Raw genomic sequence first — 19,104 nt, forward strand, 5'->3', positions numbered from 1 at the left:
TAGCAATTTTTATTAAACTAAATTATATTGGTGTGTGTGTGTGTGTGCGTATGTGTGTGTAGTGTGTATGCTTATGTGTACCAGAGAGCGGTGGTGGAGGCGGGGGTGTTAAGAGTTTGTCTGAAAATGTGTTCTTTGGAGAGCAATCATTGTTTCTGCTTTTAATTAGAGGACAGCTGATGGTGTAACTTCTTCAATAACTGTGGTGCTCTTCAAAGTGATGGCACTTCACTCAGCCCATGAAGAGGGATGTGGCCAGTAGAGAGCTTTTAAGGTCTATGCTGATCAAATATGTTAATAATGAGACCCAACCATTTAATACAACTTATAGTTGTCAAGAAAATGGTTCAGTTTAGATGACTTTATTTTTTTTAGTTTAGTTGTAGTTTATTTATTTTTTTTGTCTCTTATTAAACAATATATTTTTCTCAGATTAGAGTAGCCATCTATTTTTGTAAAGAACATTTGTTTGCAGTCTAAGAGTCGGTATGGCTTCACTTTACATGCCTACATGCCGTTTTCCGTCATTAACAACATAAACACAAACATCGAGGTAGTCTTTATCTTGATCTGTGAGGCACTGCTGCAAAAAAGTTGGACTCTGCCATCCTAATTCAGAAAAAGTTTGGACTTGGAGGAAAATACAAATAAATGCAGAATGCAATGATTTGCATTTAAAGATTGTGGAACAATTTCAGAATAATGTTCTCCGGTGTAAAATTGCAAAGACTTTCATCATCTATAGTCCATAATATAAAAAGATGCTGAGAATATGTAGAAATTCAGCAAGAGTTTTGCCTTTCTGAGAGATGAAGTGGAAAATTAGTGTTGGGTGTCTGTGGTCTGCAGTCTCTCAAGCAGCATGACATTTAAAACATATCTGATTCTGTCATGGAAATCACTGCATGGGCTTAGAAAACACTATCAGGAATCACTCTCTCTGAGCAGAGTTCGCTGTGCCATCCATAAATGCAGGTTAAAGCTCTCTCATGCAAAGAAGATGCTGTATGTCCAGTAACACCATTGTCTTCTACAATACAGGGTGGGCCATTTATATGGATACACCATAATAAAATGGGAATGGTTGGTGATATTAAAGTCCTGTTTATGGTACATTAGTATATGTGAGGGGGCAAACTCCTGAAGATGGGTGGTGACCATCTTGGATACAACTTTAGTTTTTTCAATTGGAAAAGGGCCATGTGACACATCAAACTTACCGGTAATGTCACAAGAAAAACAATGGTGTGCTTGGTTTCAATGTAACTTTATTCTTTCATGGGTTATTTACAAGTTTCTGACCATAAATAAAAATAAAATGTGTTCAATGTGCTGCCGATTGCGTTGGATTCTCAATGCAACCCTCTTCTCCCACTCTTCACACACTGATAGCAACACCGCAGGAGAAATGCCAGCACAGGCATCCAGTATCTGTAGTTTCAGGTGCTGCACATCTCGTATCTTCACACCATAGACAATTGCCTTCAGATGACCCCAAAGATAAAAGTCTAAGGGGGTCAGATCGGGAGACCTTGGGGGCCATTCAACTGGCCCATGATGACCAATCCACTTTCCAGGAAACTGTTCATCTAGAAATGCTCGGACCTGGCACCCATAATGTGGTGGTGCACCATCTTGCTGGAAAAACTCAGGGAACGTGCCAGCCTCAGTGCATAAAGAGGGAAACACATCATCATGTAGCAATTTCACATATCCAGTGGCCTTGAGGTTTCCATTGATGAAGAATGGACCCACTATCGTTGTACCCCATATACCACACCAAACCATCACTTTTGTTGTTCCAACAGTCTTGGAGGATCCATCCAATGTGGGTTAGTGTCAGACCAATAGCGGTGGTTTTGTTTGTTAACTTCACCATTCACATAAAAGTTTGCCTCATCACTGAACAAAATCTTCTGTGTGAACTAAGGGTCCTGTTCCAATTTTTGTTTTGCCCATTCTGCAAATTCTGTGCACCGATCTGGGTCATCCTCGTCGAGATGCTGCAGTAGCTGGAGTTTGTAAGGGTGCCATTTGTGAGTAGCTAATATCCGCCGAAGGGATGTTCGACTAATGCCACTCTCCAGTGACATGTGGCGAGTGCTACACTGTGGGCTCTGGCTGAATGAAGCTAGGACAGCCACTGATGTTTCTTCATTAGTGACAGTTTTCTTGTGTCCACATTTTGGCAAATCCAACACTGAACCAGTTTCACGAAACTTAGCAAGCAGTTTGCTGACTGTAGCATGGGAGATGGGTGGTCTCGTAGGGTGTCGTGCATTGAAATCTGCTGCAATGACCCGGTTACTGCGTTCACCAGATATCAACACAATTTCGATCCGCTCCTCACGTGTTAACCTCTTCGACATGTCAATGGCTGTGAACAAAGAGAAACTTGTAAATAACTCATGAAAGAATAAAGTTACGCTGAAACCAAGCACACCATTGTTTGTCTTGTGACATTACCAATAAGTTTGATGTGTCACATGGCCCTCTTCCTATTGAAAAAACTAAAGTTGTATCCAAGATGGCCGACTTCTAAATGGCCACCATGGTCACCACCCATCTTGAGGAGTTTGCCCCCTCACATATACTAATGTGCCACAAACAAGACTTTAATAACACCAACCATTCCCATTTTATTATGGTGTATTCATATAAATGGCCCACCCTGAAAGGGTGCTGAAAGGCGTATGCAGGTTGTGAAGTAGCACTTCCTTCCGTCCAGACAATGTCTTATATAGGGAAGGTCTTGCATAGTTCAGCATGCTAAATGCATGGTGCAGCTGTTACACCACTGTGGCTTTGTCCAGGTGCTGAACTGATCTGCCCGCAGTCCAGAACTTTTATCGACTCAAAACATTCAATACATCATAAAATAAATAAAAAAATATGACAAAGAAGACTCGGGACTATAGCGCCTCTAGAATTATCAAACATAAATGGGACGGTATTCCTCTTTAAAAAGTCCAGCAACTGGTCTTCTGATGTCATTGCACAGTGGCCTTTGCTTGATGTATGCACAGTGACTGTATGTTTAACTTGTTGTACACGCAGGGGTAGCACAGTTAATGTGGGGAAAATTATGGATTTATAAAGTAATTTTACAGTGGAAATAAAGTGTAGGGATTAAAACAATCAATCCATAATTGTAATACAACTCATGTATGATTCTAAATAAAAATAATATTATTTTTTCAATTATAAAAGAAGTCAATAAGCAAAAAATGTATAGCTAGAAATAGACAATACCAGGAGTGTTGCTCTGTAGCTGATTATTAGTTGAGCAAATAAATGGCTGAACATATTTTTGTGACTAATATATGGCTGCTAGGGTATACTACTTATTGTTCGGCTATTTAGGTTATTTCACATTGCTGCTAGTACGAGGATTGTATTATGTCATTTAAATGTTTGTCACATGATGGTCAGATTAAAAACAAAACAAAAACCACGCCAGTGTGTTGCTTTAAAACTCAAACAGTTTAGGTTATATTAATATAAAGGGACGTCTTTATGGACATCTCTCTTTGGTGGAGGGTTCATCAAAAAAAAGAAGAAAGGTCTTGGTGTAAATTACCAAAATCATTATCATGACCAAAAGAGTATTTGTGAAGGAGAGTAGGCACTTAGAACTGGCTTTGGTCTCAACTGCAGGTGGGAAGTGATGAATTATATCTAGTTTCAAGTACCACACGGTGGGGAGAACACTGGTTTTCAAGAGACGAGCTGAGTGAGTAGCCGTGATTTAGCCTGTCTCGGACCAACTCTTAATAAATGAAGGGGTAATGAATGTGTAAATGATCCTGGATTCTCCTAATCCCACCACCTACATCAAGCAAACAACATATTCAGCAGAAAAAAAACGACAATGCATATAAAATCCAGGAGCCCCATGGGTTCAGTGGGATAATTGCTTTCATTGTTCTGCTGTTCCTTCAGCTAAACCGATACCGATGACATTTAGATAAGTGGAAGTGACATACATAATCAGAACACACGAAATATAAATTGTCATCTCAGCAGCATGTTTTTCTTGTTTCTCCACTGTGAGGGAGGACTGTAAGTGTCATGGTGGCTCCAAAAGCATTTTTTTCCTCTTTAGACAAACACAGTTCAATTCTCTGCAAGATTTACTGTGTCCCTAGACTGGCCTTTACATTGAGTGGCCCAAAAAATAACAGCTTTGACAGCATTGTCCTCTTTTTACAATACACCATAAATGAACTTCTCAGACTGTCCCTTGAGGAAGATGACATTGGCTGGGTCCAGTGCTACTCTAATAAGCACTAGCAGCTCTCAGCACATCTAATGAACGCCCACCATGTGTCTCATTTACAAATGCCTATTGACCTTTTACCAGACAATTAGCTAAAATGCTAACTTTTGGCATTTAAACTGTGGGGAGGAGTCACAACTGGCCAATGTGGAAGATCACAGATCACTGCCTGCTATCTAATATGAAAATACACATCACCATGCAACATCTACGTACTTGATTCATTTATCAGCGGGAAGTGTGAGCACCTCTATAAAAGCAGACATTTTGACAGTTTGCTGGCCTGAACCATTCAGGTGTGTGTTAACACAATATTCATCCCAGGAGTGAACATCCCAGCAAATTCACCCCAAGGTCAGACCCTGCAATCCTCAGAGAAATTGCAAAAAACCTAAGAGCTGCTTCTCAGACTCTACAGACCTCAGTTAGCATGTTAAATTTAAAAGTTCATAACAGTACAGTTAGAAAAAGACTGAAAGAGCATAGTTGTTAGTTTGAGATGCCAGGAGAAAATCTCTTCTCTCTAAAAATAAAAAAAGAGAGAGACTCAGCCTGAATCTTTTTGCATCCTGATGAAGTCTGGATGGTAAGAAAGATAACATACGCAAAGTGGTTCATTTCCATTATTCAAGTTTTTATGATTTTTCCATGTAGCTTCTCCTGTTTACATATATTTTCTGTACTATCTGCACTAGAAGTGCATGGGGAAAGTGCTTTTGAAGGAGCTGGCTACAGAAAGCAATTCTGAACGACACTTTTAGATGGTACACCTCCAGAATTCCTGTTTGCGTTCTGTTTAATATGTAAGTGATGAAACTGTAGTCATTTGTGATGATCCAAAATAAGACTTTTCAAGTACATTTTGTTCTCAGTTTTGTGTTTTTTTGTGTTATTATTATATTTGTGTTCATTTGTCTTAACTCACCTTTTTCTCAGTTTATCCACTCTGTGTTTTTTACCATTGTTTTTCATGCTATTTTTTAATTTAACTCTTCAGCAATCCAAATCATATTCCATATTGTGTACACTGGGCATTTATGTGTGAAGCTTATGCCGCGTCTTCTTCATTTTATGTGAATGAATAGACGGAAATGAAAAAAGGGTAATCTAGACCAGCCATTTTAATTGCTTATGAATTAAATAAAAGGATCATATTAATATGCAGGGTCACATGAGTTACAACACAGATGCATTAATAGAAAACCCACTCTATTTCATTCTTCTATTTAAACTTTTAATCATGACTTTTTTCTGGTTTTACTATTGTATTTTTTAAATCCAGACCTCTGTACTTTATCAGGTTACAGGCATACATGCCATATGCACAAATAACCAATCACAAACCTGTGATCTGTTTTTTTTTTCCCAGTTTTTTTTTAGTAATTTTATTCGGTAGGATTAGGTCCAGAACCACACTCTGACTTGGAAAAAAAAGTTTAAAAAACAAAAGGAAGCAAGTAATATACAAGCTAGTGAATCTAGTTGTGGTCAAAATTTCTCCTAAAAACACCTAGACTGCCTTTCCAAAATATAAGAATTTTCAAGGGGAAATGTTTTTCCCCTCCTTCCCACCCCTGTGGTCTGCTCTTTGTAAGCTGTGGGGCTGTGAGCCAAAGATAACACATTGCGGATATGACACTCCCTGGATATTCCCTTTGCTTTAACTTAAATTTAGATTAGAATGTTGTAGTGTAATCTCACATCAAGGCAGCTACCTATCAAAGCCTAAACTCAGTTTTCTCCCACAGTTTTGCTTTGTACAATATTTTTCAAATAACTCTTGTACTCGCTCTCCTTATTTTCTCACTTTCCTTTTCAGCAATCACCAGAATTAAAATTCATGCATGACTTAGCAAAGCTTTTATCTGTTAAATATGTACCCTCCCATTGCTTAAATGTAATATCACTGTGAAGGTTTCAGTATTACATTTTGCCTGGTTTGGCATCTGAGTGCATGCTATATGGAGTATTTTACTGGCAATCCTTGGAGGATGAGTTATAAAAAAAAGTGTTTTTTCTAGACACCCATGATGAAATCATAGATTCAACATAAATTATGGTATTAAGTTGCAGACAGTGATAATATTTGGCATGATACAGTTGTATTTTTTGTTGCAACCTAATCAATTATAATTAATAATAATATTATAACATAAAACCTACAAAGGCTTTCACCTTTAATGAATCTTTTGAATGATTGGAACATACACTTTTTAGGAATTGGCTTGTTTGTGTTTTTTTATTTTAGATCTGACTGAAAGATGCACACTATTTAGTTTTACTACAGCTGGGAGTTAAATATGCTTTTATTCTTCCTCATCAATTTGTTTTTTATTTGTTCATCCTCTCTCTAGGCTAACGCTTAAAAACCTGATGATATTGGTTTTGGCTGAATTCTCACTTTCAGCCTCCTCTGGGACCTAGAAGTAAAAATAGCTTACTGGGGAATGAGAATTAAATGAAAGAGGGGATTAACACATGGTAGGTAAATAGTCTAGATTTGAATGGTTTTCTTGAACTCTTGCAGAGTGTGTTTCAGGTAGCGAGACAGGAATAACAAATCTATTCCCTGCTACCTGATAGTATTTATAGTTTATTAATTTAGAAAATGTATTTTTAAGTGGCAAACCAGTAGGAGCTTTAAATGCATTAGGGCAAAGTCATAGAATATTGTTTGTGCAATGTGATATCCTACACAGAGCGACAAAACGTGTACTGGGGCTGAAAATTGCAAATTGGTAACGTATATTAACTGCATCAACGAACGATAAAAGGCCCAGCAACCTCCACAACCCATTACCCTGCAAGGATCCAATCACCTCCAGTATGGCTGTCATAAATTAGCACCAAAACAAAAGCAAACTAATTTGCTTCTTTCAGTCCCCACTGCATGCTTTTCTCTTTCTCCGGTTTCCTCAAGAGCCTAAATTGGAAGAGCCATGAGCCTATCTTGGAAGATTTATGAATATGTTAGAATAGCCTGAGCCAACAGTTTTCAAAGTGGTGAAGTGAAAATAAATTAAACTGGCCCTGTAGGCAAGTCGTGCACCGAGTGATGAATTAGATACTCATTGCTCTGTCGCTCGATGCCTGTCCCTCTTTTCAAGTGAAAATGCTGCAAACGGGGAAAGACAAACAAGCATACAAATCAATTAAGTTTCTTTGATGATGGACTTGTTGAGAAATTGATTTGGGGACTATAAGTGTATTAGTAAACACACTGTTCTGGTTACCAGTGAATAATTTACTAAAGAAAAATATCTGATGTAAATCATAAAGAGAGAGGAGCACAACAATAAATCTACAGAGGCGTTTTCATCATCTTCCCCCCCAACTCAGTCAGCCTCTCTCTTTTTGCTCTGCTTCTTTTTCTGTACGCACAGAGATAGTAGTCCTGCTACATTCATCTGTTTCTCGCTGGGTCCTGCAAAACTAAAATTATTTGACGACGTTTAGAAATTACAGGGTAACTTTGGCTATACCCCATGGTTTGTCGCGAATGTCTGTTGAATTGCCTCTCAGAAGGACCCATGCATTTTTGAGGCAACTCTCTCCTTTGTCAAAACACACATGCTTCTTGGCAAGACATGCTATAACATAGGATCATTTTAAAAGTGGATGGCTGCGAACACGTTTTTCACTTCTCTCTAACATGCTAAAACCCCAAACCTGATGAAATCTTTCCATGTTGACCTGGAGGTCAGCTTTCAATTGGAAGTGGCCATTCAGGTGAAAGTTTCGATTTGGTCTAGCATGATCATAAATCTCTTTTTCTTTTCTGCTTAGTCTTGCTAGCTGCCGCTTTTGAAAATGCTGTGGTTTTCCACACAGTCATCCTTTTAAAATGAATTTTTCTCATCAGTTCAGTTAGAATTGTATGTATATATTTATTCATTTATTTATTTATTATTGCATTTGGAAAGACCCATGCAGCACAGGAAGTGCTTTTGCAAACACTTTTTGTATTTGCTCAAATGGAAAGAAATGTAGATGTGCATTTACAGAAAAGTAGTTACTTTATAATAATGAGGAACACTTTAAATGATTTCCTATGAAGTCAGAAACTGCAATGTCCATTTGTGTTAATGCTGTTAGACTATTAGGAGTACATATAACTGTAATTTTCCTGATATTATCATTTAAGTTATTGTACAGTAGATTGTCTAGAATTCAGCAGGTTTATTTATTATAAGAAGAGTGTAAAGCAAAAAGGCATTTCTCAATACAAATAGATGAACAATATGTCTGCGTTTAGGGACGTTTGATGTAAAATTTGGACTTTTGATCTGATGTGTGTACACAGCCCATCGTGACACTTTGAGGGCAGTTGTATGTTTTATAACTGAAATGGGAATGTCAGAGCTTGTCATATGTCTGCCCCCCCTCCTCTCTGGGGTTCTCGTAAAACATGTAATTTCTGCAAGAGGCTGCAAAGGATGTGCACGTGCGCATGTACATGGGCGTATGCGTTTCTCTGTGTGCATGCGCACGATTGTGTGACTAATACAATATCTCACCAGCCGAAGCCTACTACTACAACTGCTGTGCAGGGATACAAGGCAGCACATGACAGAACAGCTTGAACAGCGCAGCTGAAGTGCACATGCAGCCAACAGCAACCACCTATCTAATTACTTGCTGAAGCCGATTTTGTATTAGGACTAAAAATCATTTCTAAATTCTACTTAAATGGATGAACACTGTTAAAGTGTTAAAGTGGGGAAAAAAAGAAACACTACAAGTCTGCATTGGTGTCCTGTTGTGATGGTTTACAAAGTCAAAGGTGGGCAGAGAAAAGCAATCACCAAATTACTTTTTACTCTGACCCATCATGTATATCTGTGCTCTGTGTGCAGCACAACTGACAATAATTCAGCATCATGTCGAGCTCATCCACCTCTCTAGACCGCCTGCCCTGCTCAATTCAGCAGCTGCTTCAGCATGCAATTTCAGCAATTCCTCTTTTTTCAGATAGCAGGGACAGCGAGCTCTGAAGGCCAAGACCATTTTTATAAGTAATTTGTGCTTTTACAATGATTGCTGCACCTGCGTCCTTGCCTGCTTTTTGTGTTAAAATTAAATAGGTAGCTTTTCATCAAAGCTAAACTTATATAGAGATATTATGTGGGACATATGTTTGGTCTTTTCACGGACACATATCATGGATTTGCAGGCTCTTGCATCTCAGTACATCACAAGGTATGTTGTCATTTCATGAAATATCTTTTTTCTTTTTTTGCTATTTCATATATACACATTTTATTGTATGCTTCTGTACCACAAAAACCACAGGAAAGGAAGGAAAAAACATTTCAAATGTGTAAATACTAATTAAACTGTCACAAACAATTATTCTCCACAACATTTTTTTTAAAAACGTACTGTAACGCTAAATTTTGACATCTCAAGCTGCTTCCTTCTAAAGTGCTTAGAACACTTACGATAATCTGTGATAATCTACTCACCAAAGATACACCAACACATTATCCATTTGAATGCTAAGTACACCTCATTCAGAACTTTAAAAAATGCTAACATATTCCGAGAGCTTAGAATAGCTCCAGTGGAACATGTTATCCTCTGTCAGGCCCAACACACACATACACCTACACACACAGAGGCAGAGACCTAAAGCGCTTTATGCAAAGAAATGAAAAGTGGATAAATAGCTACTTCAGCTGCACCTTTACCTCATAGCTTGCTAAGAAATAGGCAAACGCAGCAAATCTCATATGGTGTATTAAGTATATAGGATCAGCAAGAATGGCTGGGTAGGCCTAGACTGAAGAGAAACAGACTCTTATCCAGTTCAGAGGTCTTTGGTTTTGTATCATGGCTGTACCGATAACCTCCAATGGTAATTTAATGCCTCCATTGAAGTAATGCACTTTATTGCACCAGTGGATTAAGTAATGATTATTTTGTGAAATTGTGGCCACACAATGGTCAATTAATCTTTAATGAAACTGTAACTTATGAGGCGGAGCGTGGCTTTCCAATAAGCAGGCAACTGCTTGCCAAAGCAGTTACAAGCCTCAGTTGCGGCCTACACACCCTATCTATCACCATGTAAAAATAGAGCACTCTCGAAAAAGACACAATGAAAAGGCGAAGTCACACTTGCAGAGTCTCAGATTTTAGCATTCATGGAATGGTAGCGGGCCTATATCTTCCAAACTACGTGAAGAAAATATATCAGCCTCGGATGTATGCAATGAGATTAACTGCCATTTTGAGGTGCTATTTATTTATTTAGAGCAAGCCAGGCACATGGGTTGCAGGGAATTATTTGCACTGACAGAGCATGAAGTTGGGGGTTATCAAAGAGCTGCACAAGAATTCCAATACAGTACAGTTTCATTTCAGCATCTCCTCCTTAATCATGGTAAGTATAGCTCCAGTATGTAGTGTTTTCCTTGACATGCACCTGCCTCAGAGCCACATAGAGAGAAGGTTTAAACCTCATTCATTTTGAGTGTATTCACGTGTTGTTGCACTAACACAGCAAAGCCGAGTAAGTCACAAAGATAAATGTTTTTACTCTGATTAGTTTCTCATTTCATTTTTGGCCTGCGGGTTTTAATTCTCTCTTTCATTCTGCAATGCACTAACAAATGCTGATGGATTTACTTTCTGTTCATGACATCATTCTGCACACGAGTAGAAGGACAAGACACCACATTTCCAATTCTTGAGTGTATGCTCAGTGCGAGAATGTAGAGGAGAGCAGACGAGGTGAAGAAACGGGAATGAGGAGAGTGATTGATGGAGTGAATGCGAGCCAAAGGATGATGGAGAAGAGTCAAAGGGTATGTGCATGTGTGTGGCCAGTAGGAGTGAGTGTAATGAAGTAAGACAGTGGAGATCTGTGGGAGGCAGAGAGAACGGGACATAAACAGTGAAAGAAGAGACTGGAAAACAAGAAACTGTAAGACAAATAGTTCCTGCTGCAATTGTCCTGTTGCAAGAGTGATATCGGAAAAAGAAAATATGTACATGTTGATGCAGAGATTGAGGTATGAGGTATGGTTAGACAGACGAGGGAAGGGGGGAGGGCTGAGGCACTCGGTGTTATTGTGCACCCGGCCGCTGGCACCAGCACTGTCAGTGAGCAGCGTTGATCCGTGAACTTGCCATCTGGATTTTCCCACAAATCACATTAAAGTTTCAAGCCCAGGAATACATCAAGCTAAATGAATATTGGATCCAGACAGGCCTGATGGAGAAAAAGCCCTGTGCAACCCAGCTCTTTTGTGGTCAGACATGATCTATTCATCCTCTTTACTCCCACCATCCCTTCTTCCTTCTGTTCTCCTCTTCCCTGATAGGCAGTGGTTCTGATGAGCTGTGCAGGAGAAAGGCACTTATTATTAAATAGGTACATATTACAAGTACAGACTCTAGGACAAAGAATATGCGAGTAATTAAATTGTTGCAAAAGGTAAAACTACTTGCAGAAACCTGAAATTTGATCTAAAGTAACATAACCTTATTTAACTGCATTCACATCATGTTTCTAAACAAAAATATCCCTGAATATCAACCTTTATATGAATTATAAAACACTGCAGATTGAAATAACTAAACACAGCGTGCATTAGTTTTAATTCTTTTACCTGAAATCAGCTTATGTTTTAGATCCCACTTATTAAGGCCTTAATCTGTTTCTCAATTGCACACAGTTATATGTTTATTGTAGAGTATGTTGCAGGTAGAAATAAGGAGGATTAATTGCTGCATGTGCATACATAATAAGGGACACTGTTTGACACCCTGACAACACATTGAAAATGATTCATGAGCACAGTATGAAATTATATGCTTACTTTTCCTTTCATTTCAGCAACATTATGTTGACTTTGCATAAATGGATTTCAGTTTTCACCGAAAGGTGAAAATAATATGTGTGTGGCAAAAATAATGCAATCATTCATCATTCAATAACATGTTTTGTTCAGGTTCCTGGTTGCATATTTTCTGCTGAAGCGCTGTTTGTGCTCAAGTAAAAGCCATTAAGAAAATATGGCCTCGCCAAGATTCTGTTTCATACAAGAAGGAAAAAAATCTATTTAGTTCTTTTCCAATCCAGTGGCTTGTAGAGCTAGGGATTTATTTTCCCCAGGCTTGGACTGAAGAGAAAGCCTGTACTGTTAGTTGTCCAGGCTTCAGTTGTGTGAGATCCCCAGGGTGAGATATGGATTGGCTTGGAGTCTAGAAATTATAAATACCTTGTCAGTGATAGTGAAGGCTGAAGAGGTTCAGCTTCAGCTCTAAATTGGGCTGAAGAACACGCATTCAGCTATTGAGATTTCTCTATAATTAGCAGAATGCTGCATAGTTTGGGTATGCAAACCACAAGCAAGTATGAATGGTAAGACACAGTAAAGTACATGCATGCATGCTAGAAAACGAATGCTGTGGGAGATAGCTTCACTGCTATATGCGAACCAATACGACACACAAGAGCAGGCATAAATCAAGGATTTATACATTGTCATCGTGAGCGACCCACCATAGAACAAGCAGTTCTAGCTGAACAGAGAAGATTGCTGGAGCACATCCTTTAGAAAAAATAAATGAGTACTTATGACACAAAGCAATCTTAGTAGAGCAGTCAGTCAATTCATTGCTTTTTCCCTCTTTTCTGGTAACTTGGTCTGTGGAGAGATGCCGTATACATCTCAAGATACAGCAGCATGACAGACAACATTTACCTCATATTTTTCAGCATATTTTTAGATATTGTCTTTTTCAAGATGGTTTCTTCTATTATATTTTCTTCTGTATTTTATTTATTATCCCATTGTGTTTTTAAAAAAAACCCTGTTTCACATTTATCTGTTTTTCAGGCCTGCAGGTTATTTTCCCAGAATACCTGCAAGAGAAATTTGTCCAGTCAGCTCTGAGCTACATTATGTGCAATGGAGAGGGGGAATATGTGTGCCATAACAACCAATGCATCTGTCAGTGTGCCGAGGAGTATCCCCAATGCAACTGTCCTATAACCGACATCCAGATCATGGAGAACACCCTGCTGGGGATGTATGAGTCATGGGCAGCCTCCTACAAAGACTTTGAAAGCTCTGGTAAGCTTGAATATCCTTCTAAATATGATAAGAATCATCAGATCTCATGTCCATGCATTTAAAAATTAATCTTTTTAAAATTTCTTCTTTTTTGTTTTGTTCAGTTTTACAATTTTCTATGAGAGACAAACTGTCATACATTTCGCCCCTTTAATTCTGAAGTGCTTATCAAAATTTGAGCTGAGGCAGCTCTGTGTTTTTTCCAACCCCCCCGAACCCATATTAATGAAAAATAATGAGCACCTTTAAAACTAGCATACATTTATATTATGCTGCTGCAAAGGGTCAGTAGCCTTGGCAATCTTGATGATCAGTCTTCATCCTCAACTAAATCGATACATTTAGGAGGAGATCAGAAAAACACTCACATGGGACTGTGACTTCTTTTTTTTAATGACAGTAAATAGCAAAATGATCACATAACCAGATGCTAATTACACAATGTAAAGGTGTCTCTAGAAGTGAGTGCAAATGCAGGCACAAAGGCGGCAGTAGGAGTTTGGACACAGCAGAGAAAAAACACATATTGTGCCTTATTGTTTTATGGCAAGGCACCATGTATATCTATTATTAATACGAAATAAAAGTGTCTTGATACAACCTGCCAGCAACAGATAAATATATTTATGCACCATAGGGGTAAGTTAATGTTAGTCATGAAGGTCACTGAGTGCAGTACATCTTCAAAGAAGTACTTGAAAAGAAAGAACACTGGAAGAAGCCAAATAAAAGAACATAACTTCTTTTCAGACCAAAGCACAAAGAGTTGTGCGGCCTCTGCTAAACATTTGAAAAATAAATGCTTGAGAACAGGTTCAAAAACCTCAAAGCATCAGATTGACATATGATATAGACAATCTGTATAATTCAGCATGTGTAAATGTAATGACAGGGCACATTCAGTGCCTGCTAATATTTGCAGCACTGGAGTATTCTGCTGCTTAAACTAAATGGTACACCAACATTGGTTTGTGGAAATGTTCTGTAGGTACTATAGAAAAGAGAGCTGATGTGACACTACATGATTCATTTATTGCTTAGCATTCCTTTCAAAAGACAGAGCTGTGGCAGTATAACATTACTGGCTGTGAGAAAAGCTGCAGCTGCTCTGCTTATGCTCATTTTAGCTGTGACTGTTGCTTTGTTGATATTGCTCAGACTCAGCTGCATTTGTAGTTGAATGTATTCAGTGAATTTCTCTCATTAAACTTAGTCAACAAAAACATAATTATGCAACACATGCTTGGATTTTACAATAGTTTTTTTTTCAGATATAAAACAACAGTCAGGCTATCAAACAATGCCTGTATGTGATTAGTATGTAGGTAGTTTATCTGGGTATATACTGCCTCAGCACTGAGTGAGAGCACTGACCAAACTGGTTTATCTACTTATTTAGCTACAGTATTTCCCGAAGTTACACCTGTTCCTTATGAAATAGGCTATGCAGACATTATTGTGGCTGAAGATAAAACGAAGGCAATGAGCCAATACGCAAGTTATTGCAAAGTGCAGTTTTAGTGTGAAGTAAACTTTGTCCTATGGGATCCAAAACAAATGTTAACATACACAAAGATAACCCAAGTAAATGCAAAATGAATTTTTACAAAATTAAGTATGTTTTCCAAAAACCCTTGGGGATCCTAAAGATGAGTTTTTGGCAAATGTGACATGAGCCTTTGTCTTCTGGTTTTCACTTTTCTCCCATGGATGCCATTTTTCCACAGTCTCTTTCTTATCTTTCTTGTTGAATCATGAACACCGACCTTAACTGAGGCAAGAGAGCCCTGCAGTTCTTTAGTTGTTGTTTTGGCTTCTTTTAAGACCTCCAGGATGAGTTGTTAATGTAGTCTTGGAATATTTTCAGTAGGCCAGCCACGGAAGCTTCACCGCTGTTTTCTTCATTTGTGGATAATGGCTGTCATCATGGTTTGCTTGAGTCCAAAAACCTTAGAAATGACTTGTAGCCCTTTTCAAATTGATGCCTTTGCTTCTCAGCTGTTTCTTTAAATTGTGGCATGATGTGTTGCTTCTTGAGACATTTAAATCTACTTCACTTTGTCTGACAGGTTATATTGGACTCTTTGATTCAACGTGCTGGTAGTAATCAGGTCTGAATCTGGCTAGAAAGGGGGACATTTGATTTTTTTGTTGTTGTTGTTTTTTTATGTAGGGCTTGTTAGGTCCTTTTGATAAATGAAAATCATGAATTAAAAACATTTTAATTTAGTTGGGTTATCTGTGTATAATAATTAAACTTACCCAGTGATCTGAAACAGTTAAGTGTGACAAATATATTAAAACTACAAAATCAACACGAGGGGAAATACTTTTTTACAGTACCATAAAGTGCTACATCTGAGTATAATTTAAGGTCATTTTTTTAAATCTACAAGCTGCTGCTACATAGTTTAGTTTATCTAATGCCACATCAATTGATTTTCTTTGATTGTCTCAGATTTTTATTTTTTATTTTCACTTTTTTATACAAATGGCATAGGATATCCGTACAATCTGGTGAAAAATACATGTGATACAAAACAACAAAGTGAAATGTAATGGCACAATGGGTGAAGTATGGTTACATTGTGAGAGCTTTAATCTCTAGATAAGGTGTGCTGGATGGCTTAAGATAAGGACTATGTGGAAGCACTTTCAAGGAAGGAGTCCTTGACGGCTTTGAAGCCTGTATAAAAGGACTTGGCAACTATTAAACTGGCATTGGGAGTGACTCAATAAAAGCGATGTTTTTTGGTGGGAGAATCAGATATATCTGAATACTGAGTGCTGGAGACACCCGGCTTTTCTAGGAAAAGGGAGGTACCTGACATTTCTGAAAGCTGGGTGGAGGGATATGGCAAGTTCAAAACAGGGGAGGAGAAGAAATCTGGCTTCTTTGAAGAAGAAGAGGAAAGGAGCTCTGATATGCCTGTGCGGAGGGTGGAGGAAATTCTGACATTTCACGGCAATGGTTGAAAAGGGGTTCTCAACTGTGGTTAATTCTGTTAAACTGTCTTGAGGAGGACTGCAGGAGGGTTCGGCTGTACAACTGCATCTCTTGAATATGGGATTTGTTGTTCACGAACAGAGTGGAGCAGTTTCTAACTGTGTCCAATAATATTTATGTCATACTTTTCATGGTAGACTATTGCATCAAGTTTATAGCTTTAACAAACTTTTTGCATTCATAACAAACACTATAAATGCAAAATTATTGCTCTTGTTGTTCGTCTACTTTTGAACTGTATTCAGTTTAAACTGTAGGAATTAAAATGTTTAATTAATGAGCTTAGTATTAAGGATGGATGAACAATGAGTTAATCTGAATTAACTGACTCAGTTGATTAGCACGCCAAATAAAAGCCTCTTTGTCCATGTGTATTTTTGTCCATTTGTATTTTTCAAGCATCTTCATGCTCATTGTTGCCAAAAATTGAAGCTATCGTTGAAAACAGCAGTTGTCTGTGGAGGAGACAAACAAGAATTTTTAGAGGCAGAAAGAGGGACACAAGGACAATCATCACCACTGGTTGGAACAAATTTGTTGAGGCAGCAATCTTGAAAAGGTGTCGGGGAGCACAGAGTGAGAGGGTGTTTACTGCGCTGAGAGTCTCATTTCTCTTCAGATACTCACAGCAGTCGAAGTACAAAAAGCACAGTACAGACATGAAAAAAACCATGTCAAACCTCACGTTTGAAGATATAAACTTGGAAACTATAACTTATAAAACGTACTTTGTTGCAAATATTACAACAACAGTTGTCTCCAGCTGTTTTTTTGTTTATTTTTGTTCTTTTAACGGTTCCCTCTCTGTCACCTAGATGAGTTCAAGTCATTTCTGAAGAGGCTGCCCTCCACTCATTTCCTCCCCATCAGCAGTGTGCATCTTCTCTGGGGCAGCGACTGGGATTTGCAGGCCCGCTACAGGCTTCTTCAGAGCTCCCTGGAGGTGCAGCGACTGAAGATCCAGCGCACCGCCCGCAAGCTCTTCAGCCTCAGCATCCGCTGTCACCACAATCCCAACCACCAGATGCCTAGGGAGAGGTGGGTAAAAAAAAACTTAATTCAATGTTCTGTTCAAAATTAGCTATGAATTTACTCGGACAAGCCTAAGGTGCTGTTTCTGGTCTTAACATTTTTGGGATATCTGCATTTTTAAAAGTAAAAGAAGATATTAAAATGTATCTTGCAGAGGAGTGACATCTTTCAGGGAAATTTCCCTTTTGGATTGATGTATGGGTTCTGTTTTATTTGGTGCTCCTCGAAGCGTGCACAGTGAGGATGACATCCATTATACATTTTAACTTATGGTTCTGTTGTTTCTGTCCATCAAGTCAACTTAGTGCTGAGGCTTGCACATGCCGAAAACACTCTACCTCACTCTTGTATTTCACTTTGCAATCTAAAAGGGGGGGAAAAAATAGCTGTGGGAGTTTTCTTGATAGGTCATTGCACACATCTGTCACCACCTACTGCAGTTGCAGCTTAAGAGCCTTGCTGCGGATGTGCCATTGTGTCAGCGCTGCATGAAATGCCAGGAATTTTCAACCATCCACTCTAGCAAATATCAGAAAACACTATGCAAAATATGCAAAGTTCCTGGCTTCCACATGAAACACCCCCAAAACTGTTATGTGTAGGGGATGTCACCACATAAATGGAAACAGAATCCGTAAAATATTCATTTAAGTGGTCTGAAAATGAGCCGCTGTCAACTGTCACTGACAGAAAAAGAGCACACCCACATTTGTGCGTGAGAGTTGGCAAAGGTTTGTTCTGAAGTGTTATCAAAGAGCTGCAGTATGCGCTTCCCCGTCCATGGAGTATGCATCAAGAGTGCCTGATGGCACTGGAAATAAGAGCTGCATGTTTATTTGCTTGCTTGTGTAAGACAACTTTGCATCAGATGAAGGAATTATTTGGTTTTATTATAACCGTGTGCATTTGCAGTACATATATACATACAACATTAAGATTTTCCTTTCCGTTAAGATATTACCAACAAGGACTCCAGTCCTTCCATTTTTTCCAGTCAAACTATAACAGATAGTCAATGAAGAGACTGAGGCAAAGTTGAAGGCCTGTGTGTTTAAGATGTGTTCCAACGCATCTTCATGTCAGTCAGGCTGTGAGTTGATGAAGATGTGAAAAAAAAACTATATTGCTTGGTTCCAGAGATGAAAAACTGGTGCATCGGGATTCGAAATGACAGCAACACACATCCCTTGTGAGAGATCATTTGTCCCCTCTCCAGTTCATACTGTATATCAGACCCCTAGTGGGAAGGATCCACTTGCTATTTTGCATTATTCTACTTTGAGAGTAGTGTTCATCAACCTCCGAGATATTTTACTGAAGAAAGAATTGTATTTGTACAAGCTTGCTTTTAACCCAGAATGTTTTTAACCTTACCAAACTATGATTCAGCGTAACGAAGGTAAACCTTGATAATACCCATCATCAATATGTAACTGATAAATTAAGGTTAACCGTTAATAGTTTGCGAAAGGTTAACAAATCCTATAAACATTATTTCAGCTGATATTAAGTTAAAGTTTACAATTGTTTAAAAGCATATGAGCGGGTGGCTGGACTGTGAACCTGAATAAACCTGGAACGGCTTTTTCCACTACTATTGTATTTCTTTTTTATATACAGGATTCACTTTTGCTTTTCTTTAGTTTAGTTGTTTGGTTAGGTTAAGGAAAAGGTAAATGGTTTTTAACCCTGCATGGCTT

General features: G+C 38.4%; 1 protein-coding gene across 1 annotated transcript in view; it reads left to right on the top strand.

The window, feature by feature from the left end:
- brinp1 (bone morphogenetic protein/retinoic acid inducible neural-specific 1) overlaps positions 1 to 19,104 on the top strand; it is a 103,944-nt gene that overhangs the window by 78,324 nt on the left and 6,516 nt on the right. Inside the window, exons 6-7 of the mRNA XM_005720439.1 lie at positions 13,129 to 13,365; positions 17,188 to 17,410. Of these exons, the coding sequence (XP_005720496.1) occupies positions 13,129 to 13,365; positions 17,188 to 17,410 (460 nt within the window). The remainder of the gene's footprint in view (positions 1 to 13,128; positions 13,366 to 17,187; positions 17,411 to 19,104) is intronic.

Source organism: Pundamilia nyererei, unplaced genomic scaffold (genome assembly GCF_000239375.1).
Source record: "Pundamilia nyererei isolate P.nyererei 1_Seehausen unplaced genomic scaffold, PunNye1.0 scaffold00002, whole genome shotgun sequence".
Classification (NCBI taxonomy): Eukaryota; Metazoa; Chordata; class Actinopteri; order Cichliformes; family Cichlidae; genus Pundamilia; species Pundamilia nyererei.